The following is a 15,074-nucleotide window of genomic DNA, read 5'->3' on the forward strand; positions in this document are numbered from 1 at the left end:
GAGTAGTGTGGCAAATGTCCAACAGCCTTTGAACTGAAATGCCAGTTCATAGTGTTTTTTGTACGATTATAACCTTCACTACAGTGCTGAAACAGCGGTATGCCAGTTCCATGAAATGAATTTGGGGTGGTTGACGAGCTTGAGTCATGATCAACATTGTCAACAGCAGCAGTTGTGAAGACTTGGCTTGCATTACCAGAGGGTATTCTACATTTTCTTTCTCAAAGTGTTCACACTTGTTGCCTAAGGGATACGGAGTACTCCGTCCCAAAAAAATGTTGATGCCAAACTTAAAGTAAAATCTAGCCCGAGTCTGAGCATGAAGCATCAATCCAATGTTAATAGTGACTGGGGTTTCCTCATCTGGGTTGTGTCTTGGAGAAGTTGCAGTCTGACCCTGTTGTATTTAAGAAGCTGAGATTTTGTGTGTGTTGCCTGAGATGACGATCCATGACTTTGGTCTTTATTATTGCTACGTCCAGTATCATTCTTAACAATGCAAGCAATGGGACAGAGTCTTTTTTGACTGTTTCTTTGGAATGAACCATCAAGCGATATGACATCAGTGAACAACTTTTTAATACTATCCGTGCAGCTCGTGCCAGCATCAGTGTCACAAGCTTCTCCCAAAGCATTAACAATATCTCTGTCAAAAAAGAACATCTCGGGTCATGTTAACTGCTTGTTATCTGGAAACTGAGCGAGGAATCGTTTCTTCGCGTGATATGTACTCTTTTATCAGAGTCAATCGCAAACTGTCGCAATCTAAATGCATACATATGTGCAAGGTCTGCGAGTTTGAACACTGGAGCTGTGGATTGTTCCATGCGATTTTCGTCTATATACATCACAAATTCAGTGAATACAATTGCAGACACTTTTCTTTCACCAGCTGTAGTGGGTAGCTGCTCTAGGTCGATATTCGAGTGCCACCAAACTCTTACTATGATATTTGGCTTCCAAGGCAACCATATCACCCATACCTAACTTTGCCAATAGGTTAGTGTCTTCAAGTAGTGGTACACATTCGTGTGGCTACTTCAAATGTTGCCGAGTCATGAAGAATATCAGATCCAGCTGCAGGCAGTTTACAGAAATAACAGTGAGTTAGTTTTGTGAGTGTCTGATGTTGATGAGGACAAAGATCTGGTGCGCTTGCACGTATTCAGTACATGTTCTGTCTCTTGAGTCTGTTTCTTCCATAACATTGTTCTGCTCTTTGCAGCATTTTATTGTTAAAGAGGAGTTAAAGGAGAGCATGATATATGCCACTTCACCTTTGAGAACAGCCAGAGTAGCCTCAACGCCTGACCCATTTTGCTAGCTAACTGTAAGATCGTCACATCTTCCAAATTAACAAAACTGCTTGGATTATGAGCGAACGACTAATATCCACTTCCGATATCCTTCTCTTTGTCTGTGCAGGATACTGAAGACATTCACTTTCCTGTTCTTTGCAAATGATACACAGTTCCCAGTCGAAACAACCGGATGTAGAGACATTTACTGACTTTGATTTGTCTATAATTTTAACTTCAGACATATTTGGTTGTGGTGTTAAGCATGAAGTCCAAATTCAATATCATAACTTGTAATTTGTATCATAACTGGCATGTGACCTTTAAGTGAAGAAGATATTTGTTTCACCATGACTATTCAATTTTTTACATGCACATGAACATTATTACTTAAATGTTGATGTTTAATTATTTTTAAACATATAGCTTGAACCCAAGAAAAGCATATTAATATGACATTTTTAAAATATAGTTTGACAAAAATGTCAATTGTGCAATGAACTAATTGCTTTTAAATAATTTAAACAATAACATTACATGTTGATGTGATGATGACTGATGTTCAGTTTAAAAGAACGACTGATCCCTTGTGAAAGACAAATCTGAATTATATCCCATGATTGTTACTGAGAAATGAAGTTGAATAATCACTTAAAGTTGTGGTGATTAGAATATTTTCAAGACTTTAACATTTCTTTTATTGTGCTAGAGCTATTTTGCTACATATTTTCTTCATTTTGAGTCAAAATTGATCAGACAAAATCCAAGTATTCATACCTTTTGTCATAGCTGTCTGTGTGCCGCCATTTTGAATAGAGCGGGTGCTATGTCTTATTATAAAATTATGTATTTTGTCTCTTTGCATGTACCTATAAATAGTTAATAATGAATTTATTTGTGTTTAATGATTGAGGTTTCTGATCCTTTTAGGTGAAACGTTAAAATCAGAACATTATTTTATAATCTAATTCGCAAACAGACAAAAAGTTTAGGTGTCTTCATATCTGAACATGCTGTTCTTTATGATGACCAATTTGGGCTATTTTATCATTAAAAGCATATTCAACCTGATCTTAGCAGCTTCACTAACAATGGGTGAAACCCATTTCTGGTGTCCCCCGCCCTGAAATTGCTGAAAGCTGAGTAAAACCATACTCACTCACTGACTCTTTCCTTAAACGGCGATGCATGTGTGACACAAACATACCAGTACGTATTCTGCATAACGATAACAATAATACGTGATTCATTCAATGATAAAAATGCCTAGCAGGTATCAGTGGATGTCACCACAACATGAATTGTCCCTGTAACTCGTCATGCGATCCCATATTTGTTTCCCCGAGAATACCTGCCTGCTCTGTTCTCTTGCAGGTGTATTTCTCTGAAGAGCATCAAAACATACGTGTTTCAACATACTATTAATAATGCGCTATACTTACCTTCTTCCAGTTGATACGAGGAGTTGGGTTCCCGTCTGCGAAACATTGCATTAAGACAGCAGACCCTAACTCCGTTGTCAAGGTGCTATTCGGAAAAATAGTTATCACTGGCACACGTGCTGGTCCTGCATCAAACAAAGACAAACAAAACCACATGGTAAATTCAACACGGAGTCTGGCTTGCTATTGAGAGACTGACAGTGGCGTTAAAATGTGAGACTGGACAATATAGCGGTTTACTAACATGCAGAGGCTGACGACTTTCACTGACCTTCTACGGCGAGACTGGCGGTAGCACTGTCCTCCCCAAAACCGTTCCGGGCAAGGCAAGTGTATCTTCCTGTATCGTCCTTAATGGCGCCACGTAATACTAGCGTCCCGTTTGGGTATTTAGATATTCTTCCTTGGAGCTGTAAGTGTGTAACATTTGTATATCTAACATGTTAGTATACCAGTTTTCCATTTTCATAGACTGTTGTTGGTACAGTTTAAATCAGAAGGTCAATATACCACTACTCAACTACTCACTACTACTCAATTACTCACCGGCAGTTGAGTTTGGACACCGTTCAGATTAACCTTGAGCCAATCCACATTGGGTCGGGGGTTACCTATGACGATACAGTCGAACACTGCCGTATACATCTCAGGAACAGTCAAGTTTCCAGGGGGATGCACCAGAACAGGTTTGCCTGTCAATGACAACATAACCATGGACATGACAGTTGGGATTACCTGCGGACAATGAAACCATATATAGGTCATGGACATGCCTATCGCATGTTCAGACAATGACGCCGTACATAAGCTGCCCTCGTGACAATGATAGGAACACAACCGTGACTCTGACCAATGTATGTTTGACACTGAGGTTATGAACAGAACAATTCTGCATGTACCAATATAAGACAACAGTTACGCTGTAGATGCACTCGGACCTGGCGATCGCGAATCGTTCAAAGATATGGTATTCGTGAAAGTCGAGAATTTTTTTGTGGATCTCGCAAATGTACCTTTTTATGAAATAAACGACGAGTTGAGGCTGTTTATCGAGTAGTTTATTCTCCCTGCAGAGTTTTGTTGTACGAAAAACAACGACCACGAGTCGTTTATGTCTTACATGAGATAAAATAATGTGTGCAGCCTATTAAGGATGATGATAAAATTAACTTACTTTAAAAATATGTACCCGCATTTTAATAATGACTCACTGAAAAGGGTCCGACCTCGGCAATGTCGGACAAGTCCATTTCATGAACAGGTGGGTTTGGTACTATATTTCCCGTATATTCTCAAAATCCGCATGTCGGTTATCTGTACCTTTTCTCCCAATACCGATTGTCATATGTCTACAAATTTAGGATGCGGCCACTGCGTTTATCTGCGAATCCTGGCAAAATCTATGAAGTCACTCCCCTACCTGAAATTACGTCGTCCTACATATTACGTCATTAAGTTGCGAGCGCATATTCAATTCTCCAGAAATGTTTTGTTTGTTTGTTTGTTGTTTAACGCCGTATTCAGCAATACTCCAGTTGTATGACGGTAGTCTGTAAATAATCGATTCCAGTGATTGACATCATGAGCATCGATCCACACAATTGGGATGAGATGGCATAATCAACCAAGTCAGCAAGCCTGGCCCCCGATCCCGTTAGTCACATCTTACGACAAGCATAGATTCCTGTTACGGCATTATACACCATTATTATTTCCAACAACCCGTCAACTTTCCTGAAATCAACTTTCACCAAACTCGAAACAACATCTGACTTGTAGCTCTACCAATACCATCTAATGAAAAACCTGAGTTAGCAGATGACACGTCTGAAAATTGCAAGACGATTGTGACCTCTAACAAATACTGGAGTGCCCCTTTGTCCCTCCGAAAAGCATAGGGAGAGGTTTGTGACTTAGTTTTGGCCTTGAGTATACGAGACGCCGTGACACAACTGGAATACTGTTAAAAGCGGCGTTAAACCCAACTCACTCAACGATACTTATATTTTTGCAAGATAAGCAATTTACCTTAAGTGTGTTCCTGTTGATGTTTCAGCAGGTTATATGAGTGGGCTACATGAGCGGGCTACATGAGCGGGCTATATTGCTAATAATATACAATAATTGCCCGCTCCTTAGCGAATCAGAAGCTAGTATTTTAACGTTAGGTGAGGTAACGGTAAACAACCCTGAAGAAATTCCACATTTGCTGAAAAAAGCTACGTCAACGGGTCGTGGGTATGCTGCAAACACAGTATCATCGTTTTGAAAATGTTATTCACACCAGGGTAACAGTCATGACTTGCCACGGACCGGTCGGCCACGCGGGACGGCATGTCAACACGCTATAGGTTGGTGCATCTACGGAATCGATACCAAATTTCCGCATTAACAGCTTAGAAAATTCATGGTGTTATAAACCAAATAGAAGTCTTCGTCTTGATGTTGTCAAAAGTTCTCCACTACAGAGGGGACGACATTATTTGCATTATGCTTGCCAGGCAGTTCTTTCTTCAAGCTTGGGAAGAGGTCGAAATCGGAAGGTGCATGAATACTCTGATAAACGCGGAGGATGCTCCACGTTACATGTTTGCATTGCTAGTATTACATTGCCCGAGTACCTATACTATACTAACATAGACCCCATTCCTACCAGCAACACCACATTGAAGATAATCATACAAGCCACAGGACGACCAGCGCCAACAGCCAAACACGTTACTGGGCACACACAGTCTACATGATCAAATGCAGCTGTTAAGACTCCTCAGGGTATCAACACCCCAGATCCAACAATAAACACGATTCCAAATCTGCCATTTCAAATAGCATTCAGTCATGCCACAGGCTCCCGATTCAGTGGACCATATCCATCGTTCTTGCTCCCAACCTCAAAGCCAGCACCATCAACCACATTGTAACTACTGACTGCATCCAATCACATTGTTGTTTCAGACGTCTTCATTAGATTTCATCTACTGGCACAATAATTTAAGCTGCGTAACCGTGTCCAACCCAGCTGTTGGTCAGTAGGTAGTCTAGCATCTGTACCGAAACGGTACATTAATAGAATACAGAAGTTAAAATTCATTAGTCAACTTTAAATCTTCAAGAACTGTTAACTTTAGGATTGGATTGGACATTGCTGATCCATTAAGTGTGGACAGAAGGTAAAATGGCGAAGTTGGGAAAATGGAAGCTCAGGCGAGTATCTTTCAAGGTGATATTGGCGACCTCTTTGTATCTGATCTCAACCTGGAGCAGGCTACTTTGGGGTCAGGATCAGGGGTCACCATTTCATTTCATCTTCAGAAACCTGCGTGACTTTGGATTTTGAAGCAAAGTTCTGGATGCAAGTTCTCTCTTTGAAATCGAACTAAACACAAACTTAAATAAAATTCTAATGCAGTCTGATTTGCAAAAGTCCAATTACCTGTACTGATATTTCGGATAGATTTAAACATTCAATTACAAAAACTATCACATTCATGATCAGTAATCACATTTATAATAATTACCAATTACACGTTTAAAAAGAAATGAACGCCAAAGTGCACTATCTGTCATAGTGGATATAGTGTTTATAATATCATGTTTCGCCGGTTTGAGATATCTAGCTAACAACATCATATATATTGCATGCTGAGTTGCGATACATATACATGTATCCCCGAATTCATCCTGCACTTAAGAGACATATGACATAAGAGATAATACTAATTTCGTTTTCTACCTTTTTATTAAAACTGAATATATGACTTTAAGAAATCTTATCATACTTTTAATAAATATATGTACACAAGATCGGAAAAAAATGTTTGTCTTATAATTGTTTTGGTCGTTTGCTTGACAGATCATGGATGCCTAACAATCCATTAGGTGAGTGTTTAATCACACATGGTTTACGACATACTCTCCTCTTCTCGTATGCTCTATATAATCACTTGTTTAACCATTTTCTCTATATTGAATTCACAGGATGTAAAACTACTACTTTATGTTTATCTTAGTGTAATAAATATATAAGAATTGTAAAATTGAACATCCCCTCTGAAAACGATCAACCCTAAACATTTAATGTGAAAAGATTCCCATGTTTGATTCTTGAAGTACAAAATAAGGAAAAACAACCACATTCTAATGAAACACGTACAACATTAAAAAAATATATCTGTTTGTTAAGAAGTATTATTTCAAGTATTTGATTTATTCAAATTGATGTCAAACAGGTCTGCTTCTTGCCAAATAAAACTGAACGAACAACCTATCCCCTACTTATCCATTCAAGGCAATTTTTGTAAAGGAAAAGTCCATAACTTTTTTAACGGTGCCCGACGCGGACCCTGAAGTTTTTTACCAAGCATCGGTCTTGTCGCCCGGCTATCGTTCCGCGCATCGTGTCCGTCGCACGCCACGGCGAGTCTTATGTGTCATACGCTGATCATATTGCTATAACACAAGCGTATGAGCACTCACTTCAGTTAATGTTAGATTGTGTTGCGAATTGGTGTAAACGTTGGAGATAGCAAATTAATGTAACAAAGGCAAATATTGTTCCTGACACATCATTACATATACCCAAATCATGTTTTAGCTTCTCTTGTGGTGATGATTCCATTGACATTGCACCTTACTATAAATGTCACGGAATATAGTTACCGGAACATCTTGATCTGAAAGCTTAGCTATACGGGGCGAGATGGGGTGGATGTTGCCGATCATAAAGCAGAGACGTGATATTGTCCGATTCTGGATAAAGTTGAACAAGGCGTCTCCAGATCGATTAATCTGTACCGTAAAATTATGGTCCATTAAATTCAGAAAGTCTTGGGACAACACTATGTTGAAACTGTTTGATAGTTTGTAGTTATCTAGTGTTTGCAGTTCCTAATGTTTATGATTACTTATCCAGAGACTTCCAGAGTATTAAGGAAAGATAAATTGCGATTATGAAATTTGGTACAGTGCTTTGTGGGATTATTCCGGGCAATCTAATAGTAAAAAACACCGAAAATTCCAGTTGTTTAAAGATACAGATGCCTCTGTACTGCATGCATATTTGGAATCGGTCTCTCCGATGTACTCTAACCAAGCTACGTTGCGGTGCGCTCCCTTTTGAACTAGAGTTGGGGCGCATTTCACGCCCTAAACCCCTCTTTCTGAGCATATTTGTAAATTATGTAGCCTCCGTAGTGTTGAAGCTAACTTTCTAGTTGCCTGTGAATTCTATTCTGATATAAGATCGGATTCATTTCATCAAGCCCCTCTAGTTAATCCTCTATTTGTTGACATGGCTCCAGTTGATCAATTCGCCTTTTTAATGCAGCGTGATGAGGTATCGTCGTGAACATTGTGTCTGAGTGGAGGAGATGCCATCCCTCTCATTAGTTCTTAGACTATAAATACTCTTAGTTGAATTGAATTAATAGGGCTGATATGATATTTTTGTAACTGCAAATATTTGTAACCACTATGTATATTATGTTTTGATATTTTATCAAGTATAGTGCCGTCAACATTGTGTCTAATGAGCCTTTGAGGCCTGACGGTAAATTGTATTTCTGTGATATTGGTTTTAATTCCAGTGTAAAATATCCATACATGTTCTATATGACATGAACATTGAGATGACAACGTGAAGCGTGAACACCTGATGTGATTTTGGTCAGCACTTGTGACCGCGATATGCAGTATCTGCGCTTACATCGTTTACCCCACCTCTTTGTGACGTTAACGCAGGCAGCATCCACTGTTTCTGACTCAGGTATCAACCCGAATCCAACTGGACACTGATCATTACCATTATCGAGGGCTGAATTACCTAAAGTAAGATGACTCTTATATTTATCTTTGTTCTTATCCCCACCTTGTACTGCACGAGTTTTCATCATAACCAAACAAGATGGTGCACCCACAAGTCCAAATTTACTACTCGGGTACCCACCCACCTATTACCCGACACTACCCGGGTACCCACTGTTGGTCTCAAGAGAGGTACAAAAATGTCCGATTGGGAATAGTTTGACCGTAGCCCTGGGGAAAATGTATTTAGATACAAGTATAAATCGATCTGCTCATGCATACACTGACGTTGGCTGAAGTTTTATCTTTATTCAAACATATAAAAGTGTGGGTGCATAGTCAGAAAAAAATATGCCAACATTATAGTGACTTGTAGTGTAACCATATAGTTCAAGATCATTTTGTCATTAAACATATATCACATGACCAACAAAGGGTCCGGGAAGTTCTGTGGGTACCCGGGTCCTTCTCAGTACCCACTCGACCCTTGTACCCGAATTACCCGTCCCAGCCCTAGCATCCACATCAATTTTCGGTTAAATAGTTTCTTGAATTATATTGAATATTATTACTTGGAAGAAATATGGCAAGATTACATATATCAGCTATCATGCCACATGTATTCAAACCAGTACTGTGCCCATGCAACTGCAGTCACGAAATTGTCCGATGCGGGCGTTGGTGGTCTACGAATTATGTATGTCTCTAAGGACATAGGAATTAACAATCCTTGAAAAGATTCATAATCACATGTAGTCCAAGAGATAGCATGGAATTTATTTACCTCAGAGGTCCAAAAGGTTTGAAATGTGGATCATGAAGAAAAATTGATTATATTTTCGAAAAATCAATTTCTTACAAATTGTATCTTGACTACTTCATCACAGTATGCCATTAAAGGCATGACTCAGAAATTTGTTTTAGCGCCCATGCGATTAAGGAAAATGCGATAAGTTTAACAAGATTGAGAATGACTAAAGTAATTTAGGTACTGAAGAGACGATATGAGCATATACTTTATAAAATAACACAATATTGTACCCACTATATCAAAATGTATTTTCTGTGACAGGAAATATAATATTTATTATTTTGTTTGCAAAGTACCAACTTTAGTTTCTTCTTACTCCTGTAATATAAGGTATAAATTTTTCTCAGTAATTTTGCTTTACAAGCCCAACATTATTGAAACAGTTTTAATCTTTTTTCTAACACTTTCAAATGATCATTCATAAAGATTCAGAGTATTATTCAAAGTAGTCAGAATGATTTATTTTTGGTAAAGGGAGATAACTCCAAAAATTATAAGCTGTGTCATTTTAGGCAGTTCAAGTATAATTAATGTAATAAAAAGGACCAGATTTGAATAGAGTTAATTAATTAACCTTTCCAATGAATAGTTTTTAGTATATAATTTCAATCAAGTGCAATGACTGGTCCCTGATCCCAAGATGGCCGCAAAGCTGGAAGTATGTAGACAGCAGGAATGGAAAGGGTGGGCAGTTGTAAATACCCTTGTGATCAGTTATAAAGCTCATCCAAAAAGTTAAAGCTACCAAGGGAGACTACTCTTAATTACAAGTATTTCCAGGGAGCAGTTGTTGTTTTAGTTTGGGGCTATGCAAGTTTGATTAATCATTATAAAGCCATCTGTGTTTCAGATGCCATGTAGAAGCAACACTATTCATTGACCGCAGAGGCACTTAAATATGAAGAATGGATGATCAAAATCTCAAATGTATTCTGCATCTGGATCAACATACAAAAGAACCAGTCAAACGGTTTGACAATGAGTCTTGGCAACAAATACAAAATGCTGCCAAACTTCGTCTGAAGTTTCTTATTCATCAGAATACCAAAAAGCATATGGATATGTGGGAACTCTAGATGTCACTGAACTGTCCTATGGATATCATATCATCTTCTACAAAAGTCACAGCTATTCCAAAAGAGATAACTGAGCCCCAAAGAAATGCATCTGTTTTACTGCGTTCAAATTTGCCTGGTATTGCTTGTAATTCCTCTGGGGTATTTGAAAATGTGTGCACTTTCTGCAAAGCTGTTTCAAAGCGTGTTGGGAAGAATAGAGAAACATTTTGAAGATGTGAGAGTTTTGACGCTGAAGAAAAAATAAAATCTGCTGCTAAAACCCTGTGTGACCAAGCGCTACTAGCTCAGATCTGTGACGTAGAGTTCATATTGAAGGAAGTAAAATATCACCATTCATCTCGAGGCTTTACCTAAAAAAAGCAGCAAATATATCCATCAGTCAAGGAGCATCTATGGAGCACTCTGACAACAGCAAAGAAAACCTGACAAACAATGCACAGGACATCGTCACTCTATGTTGAACAAGACATTATTGTTAAAAATGGAGCTGAATAGTTCACATCTCTGCATAAACAATATGTAACATTACTTGGGAGTGAATCTAAATACAGTGCACAGAAGGTGGAAGCTAAATTACTGAACAAGTACAAGAATGAAATAAAGAGTACCAAATCCTCCAAAAGAAAAGGAGAAGTAATTTTGTCTTCAAGTCTATCAAATGAGGATGTGGTCTTGTATGCTGAGGCACAAGGAAAGTCCAATTCTGCATGTGTGCTGGACGCAGCTTTCATTCTGAGGTAGGAAATAATCAGGATGAGAGATGCGTCAAAGGATCTACCATTGCCCTTGTCAGCACAAGTTATAGGAAAGGGTAATGGGCAACTCTCCTGAGATTTTATGTGATTCTTTTGAACATTGTATACCGGCTCTCCAAGGCCAAAAGATCCACCTAGTGTCACGGCTGAGAGATGCATCAGATCATCAGCAGATGACAATCTATACAATACTTCAAATGGAACTATCAAACCAGGTAAACATCTTAATCTTGCACTTGGGCTTTAAAGTACCACTGGCAGCAGGAAAGTAATTCAGATTTTGAATCATTTTGGACACTGTGTAGGGTATCAAATGGCTGAACTGTTGGAAACGGAGATGGCAACATCTGTATCACAAACTGAATCACCAGTTCCAGATGGTCTCCTTCACTCACCCTGACGTCACACTGGCACGGCGTGGGACATTTTTGATGAGAACACAGAAACTCTATCAGGTGCTGGGACACTTCATGACACAGTCGGTATATGTTACCAGGGTATTCAAACAGCCCCATATACACCTGAAGATGTTCCATCACATACATTTTTTAAAGCAGGAAGAAGAAAGAGATCATTCCAAGGAGAACAATCTTACATCAAGCCCTACATGAAGAAGCTAGGATTCAAAGGTTTGAGTATCCATTATCCGAAGGAGAGAAGCCTACAAATTATGTACACATGGACATACTCTGGAAGATGGGTTATTCATGGAATCAGCAAATCCCAATGTGGATAGGGTGGTGGAATGCACGATTGTCTGAGGACTATCTACCACAACAAAGAATTGGGTATTTGAAAAACACAACAGAGCCACCAACACAACTGAAAGTAGTTGCTAAAACACTGAGGATATCTCCAGAAGTTGCAAAAACCTGTGGTGAAAACATGGCACTTGCCACTTATGATTTGCATTGCAGGTACAGGCACAAGAAAAACCTACCTTTGACAACGGGTTCGTTTGCTTTGGAGCTTTCCATATATCTATGACATTTTTTGCTTGTTTGGGATACCTCCTCGATGGATCTGGGGGACCATACCTCTTGACAGAGACTGGCTTTCTTGCTGGTGGATCACTCAAGGGATTTATCAGTGGTAGACATTTCAATAGATGCAAACGCCTTCTGGAAACTACATTTTCAGTCCTTCCTTGACAAGCACCCTTGGTTTATTAATGATGACATGAAGCAACTGGTGAGTGAAGTCGGCGGCAATCCAACATCAGAGTTTGTCAAACTGGCTTTGGAAAAGAATGCAATTCTAAGAATCCTTGACACCCATGACGCCTATTCAGTGGATACAAGGAATGGGGTTCGTGGGAAAACTGCTCAGTCCAGGATCATCTATATCGATCTTGTAAACCTGTATCCGATGTTCATCAGGCTCTGCAGGACGTGTGACTTCAACTTATTTGTGCTGCCTTGGATGGATGTGTCCAAATTTCTTTGCTATGAATCGTCCACATTATTCAAGATGAATGACCTTGTATCACTTGAATCTACTGAAGATAGATATCACACACACGGGAGCTAAAAGATGCTAGAAAATGGAGGACTTTCAATCACGAGAAGCACAAATTCTTTCTCCAGAGTACCAGTTGATATGGCACTTGAACAAACTGTCACGCTGATGCGGCTTCAAGGGTGATACGGATTTCTTCGTATCATCAGTTGTGTGAGGTCTTCTTGAGATGGTTGGCCTTGACAGAAAAGATGAAACTTCTCGTGAGCAAAGGCTATCTCGGTTTGTGGGAGATCACAAGGATGTTGAGAAACTTCTCAATGCAACAGAAAATAGTTTGAATCGATCCGGTGAAGCATGTACCAACCCCAACCTCTATTGTATCAGTTCTGGAAAGGCTTACGAGATGAAATAACCAATGATCTTGTTTCTGTGCTACAGAAAGGAGAAGAGCGACACAAGCAATTTCAAGATGGCTGTTTCAGTGATGCTCGACGATTTGAAAATCCTATTCCCAGAGGTAAATTTTTAAAGTAAAAACTTTTGCTGCTGGAGCTGTGCAAGGCCAAAGATAAGAAGGTAAATGAGCTCCAATGCACAAGTGATCTCTTTGGAAGACTACTGTACCTAGCTACAATCTCAAACATCAACCTGCAAGAAGTTGCTTTGCCCACATAGACGGCTCTCTCAACAAAACTGACAAATCAAGGCATCTGCGCTGTCTTGAAAAGAAGGTCGAGGATCACTCACAAATGTCACTCTTGACGTATGCATTGTTAACGGGATGTTCTTTGTACAGTCTCTCACGAATGTACCTCTAAGGTACAAGGATATTGCCCAAACAATGCTTATTGCGCTCTGCCGAATGGCCAAACATGTTCAGTTTGTTTTTGATACATACAAGAGTCCATCCATTACGGCAAATGCGTGGTCAGACTGTATTTGAAGCCTTAGTGACAGGTCCTCTCAAGATTAGATCAAAAGAATTCCATCAAGCATTGATTCTGAGGTTTCTTGTAGAAGAACGGGCAAAAGATGAATATAATTAAATATTGTCAGGACATGAACTGTATGTTGCCATCGACAGTGTGTGCTATGTTTTCACACTCTACATTGATGTCAGTGCAGTAGCTTTATCTATCCGAGTGGATATCTATGAGGCTCTTCCTTCTTTCCATGCATTCACAGGTTGTGACTACCCTGCAAAATTTGCCAGAAAAGGAAAATGTTGTCTGTTACACATGTTGGAGACATCAGATGCATTTCAAAAGGCTTTTTCTAATTTTGGAAGCAAAGACGAAATCACAGAGGGGACGTCAACTTTATTGAGCACTTTGTTTGCATGATGTACAATAAAGGTGACTTTTCAGATGTCAACGAGTCCCAATATTGTATCTTCAAGGATAAATATGCACCTCGATCTTAATCAGGACCACTTGATAATGTTAAAGGCTGTGATCCATGTGCCTTTCCCCCTTCGAAGAGTGTACTGCTTCAAAAACTGAACCGTGTTCACTTTGTATCATCTATCTGGAAGAACGCTCATATTGCAAGACCTGCATTAAGGTCTCCAGAGGAACATGGTTGGAAATTGGTGGATGGATTATATTCAGTCATCTGGTATAGTGGAGACCAAATGACAACCTCAATACACAGGAAGCTTGATACTTTCTCCTCAGATGACTCTAATGAAGATGAGTTTTCCAATCTAGCTGATGAAGACACAGATAACAAGAGCAGTGACTCGGACATTCATTGAGGAACATGAACAAAGACATACTGAAAAGTGTTGTGTGCATGATGAACGGTGATATCATTGAAGGAAATTGTGAAATATACCACTAAATGGTGAAATTTAAAAGGCGGTTTATGAACTTGAATCATAGTTTACATTCTACTCACGAATAATAGCTTCAATAGAACATTTTGAAAGAGTTATCTCCCTTTGGTGTATTTAAAATATTATAAAGTATTAAAATAGTGGCACTAGTTAACGTTTTTATCAGAAAATGAAGAACCCTTGCAGTGTTTTATACTGGCTATGCCCCATTTTAACAAAATCAACATAAGTTTCATGAATTTGTGGAATAGTTTGGTTATGAATAAAATAAGAACTTGAAGTTTACTATAAATTAACTTAAATTGCCATTTTGACTGTAAAAAATATATATAAATTTCATCATCTCTGAAAACATACTGTCACTTTCAGGAAAAAGTACTGAGTCAGGCCTTTAACGCCCCCTACTGGCAAAATAGTCAAGACATAATTTGTAAGAAATTTATTTTTGAATAATGCAAATGTTACAAGTATTCAAACCATTTGGACCTTTCGGGGTAAATAAACATACGCTATCTCTTGGGCTAATGTACATCTGTTGCTCAACGTACGGCATGTAACAATATACAGCAGTCAAACAAATCGGCCACCA

The 15,074-nt window shown here is 38.9% G+C and overlaps 1 protein-coding gene across 3 annotated transcripts in view; it reads right to left on the reverse strand.

Moving 5' to 3' along the window:
• Window positions 1-15,074, reverse strand: part of LOC139458347 (immunoglobulin superfamily member 10-like) — a 103,478-nt gene that overhangs the window by 46,953 nt on the left and 41,451 nt on the right. For all 3 annotated transcript variants that reach the window (XM_071239738.1, XM_071239739.1, XM_071239740.1), the window contains 3 exons: window positions 3,287-3,432; window positions 3,012-3,150; window positions 2,741-2,865 (listed from right to left, as the gene is read on the reverse strand). In XM_071239738.1, coding sequence (XP_071095839.1) covers window positions 2,741-2,865; window positions 3,012-3,150; window positions 3,287-3,432 — 410 coding nt within the window. The remainder of the gene's footprint in view (window positions 1-2,740; window positions 2,866-3,011; window positions 3,151-3,286; window positions 3,433-15,074) is intronic.

Source organism: Haliotis cracherodii, unplaced genomic scaffold (genome assembly GCF_022045235.1).
Source record: "Haliotis cracherodii isolate W230 unplaced genomic scaffold, xgHalCrac1.p SCAF_12, whole genome shotgun sequence".
Lineage (NCBI taxonomy): Eukaryota > Metazoa > Mollusca > Gastropoda > Lepetellida > Haliotidae > Haliotis > Haliotis cracherodii.